Here is a 1596-nt window from a genome sequence, read left to right as displayed (position 1 = left end):
GTCGACTGTCTCCAGGCCTACACTGCACATGCGGCAAGTAGGACTGACATCACGATGTAGAATCTTGCGCTCATAGTACCGAGTCCGAAGAGCTTGGTCTTGAGCAGCAACAACCAGTCCCTCAGTTGCAGCAGGAAGATTCGCTGCCTTTAGCCATCCGTAGGTCTCTTTCATGTCCACAGGCGGTTGCTCAGTGAGACGACGATACTGTCCGTGCATAGGCTTCCCGCTCCAGGACCGCACACGAAGAGAACTGCAACACGTACGGTAATGTCTCGCATCTGTTTTAGGCGCTTGCTCGAAGCCACCTTCAACCGAGATGGATGCACTCCTGTGTAAGTTCTGCGACTTGTCGTCCAAAGCAAGACTCCTCCGCAGCTGTGCAGTAAACCGACAAGCCATGCGCTTGATCGAGTGTGAAGATTTTCCAGAGTCACACTCCCGTATCATCTGCATGAAAGGATCAGAACTGTCAGCAAGGTAACAGTTCAGCCTCACAATACAAGATTGATATGTCGACTCAATCTGTTGTAACCCCCTACCCCCATCACTGCAAGGAGCGTACAGTCGGTCAACGTCTGCAGCAGGATGGTGGACTCCGTGCATAGAGAGAAGCTTTCTGGTCCGACGATCGAGCTGCTGCAGGTCCGTGCACCCCCAATGAATGACGCCAAAACCGTAAGTGAGAACCGGTAGTGCAAACCCATTGATGGCTAGAATCTTGTTCCGACCATACAACTCAGTCCGGAGAACCACCTTCACTCTGCGAAAGTACTCGCGACGGAGTCTCTCCCGCATCATGCTGTGCTGAATACCGTTACTCTCATCTACACCCAAGTACTTGTAGACTTGACCCGGTTCCAGACAGTTGATGGTGTCCGTTTTTCCTACCGTCACCCCAGAGTTGTGTCCAGATAGTCTGCCGTTGACAAAGTGTGCAACAGCACATTTGTCCAGACCAAACTTCATCTGGATGTCATCAGAGAAGGTACGAACCGTGTGCAACAACCCGTCCAACTGATCAGAGTTTCTGCCATACAGCTTCAGATCATCCATGTAAAGTAGATGACTGATAGCCTGACGTTTGGCAGTCTCACCATACCCAGTGGTCATCCGGTAGCCGTAACCGGTTCTGTTCAGCTCCTTGCTCAGAGGATTGAGAGCCATACAGAAGAGAAGTGGAGAAAGTGAGTCACCTTGGAAAATACCCCTCCTGATCTGCATAAGCCTTGTCTTGATAGTACTATTCCCGCAAGAAAGCACCATTGATGTCCTCCAACTCTTTATCACACGTGACAGGAACCCGCACAAGACTGGACTGATCTTATGCAGCTGAAGGCATTGGAGCAACCAACTGTGTGGCACGCTGTCATAGGCTTTCTGGTAGTCCACCCAAGCCATGCTCAAGCTCTTGTGCCTGGTCCTACAGTCTTCGGTAAGCAGCTTGTTGATCAACAGCTGATCCTTTGCACCAAAAGATCCCTGTCGACAACCCTTCTGCTCCGGAGCCATGAGGTTTCTCTGATCCAAATGCCCTGCGATCCTCTGCCTGATGACTGAGGTGAGGGTCTTATAGAAGACAGACAGACACGTGAT

General features: G+C 51.0%; 1 protein-coding gene across 1 annotated transcript in view; it reads right to left on the bottom strand.

The window, feature by feature from the left end:
- Positions 1-1020, bottom strand: part of LOC134176148 (uncharacterized) — a 1627-nt gene extending 607 nt beyond the window's left edge. The window contains exon 1 of the mRNA XM_062642825.1: positions 1-1020. This exon is cut by the window's left edge and continues 607 nt beyond it. Within this exon, the coding sequence (XP_062498809.1) occupies positions 1-969 (969 nt within the window). The 5' untranslated portion in view covers positions 970-1020.
- Between the last annotated feature and the right edge of the window lie 576 nt (positions 1021-1596).

This window comes from Corticium candelabrum, chromosome 2, assembly GCF_963422355.1.
Source record: "Corticium candelabrum chromosome 2, ooCorCand1.1, whole genome shotgun sequence".
Lineage (NCBI taxonomy): Eukaryota > Metazoa > Porifera > Homoscleromorpha > Homosclerophorida > Plakinidae > Corticium > Corticium candelabrum.
Note: the sequence above shows the minus strand (reverse complement) of the source record. Positions and strands in the feature narration are given on the sequence as shown.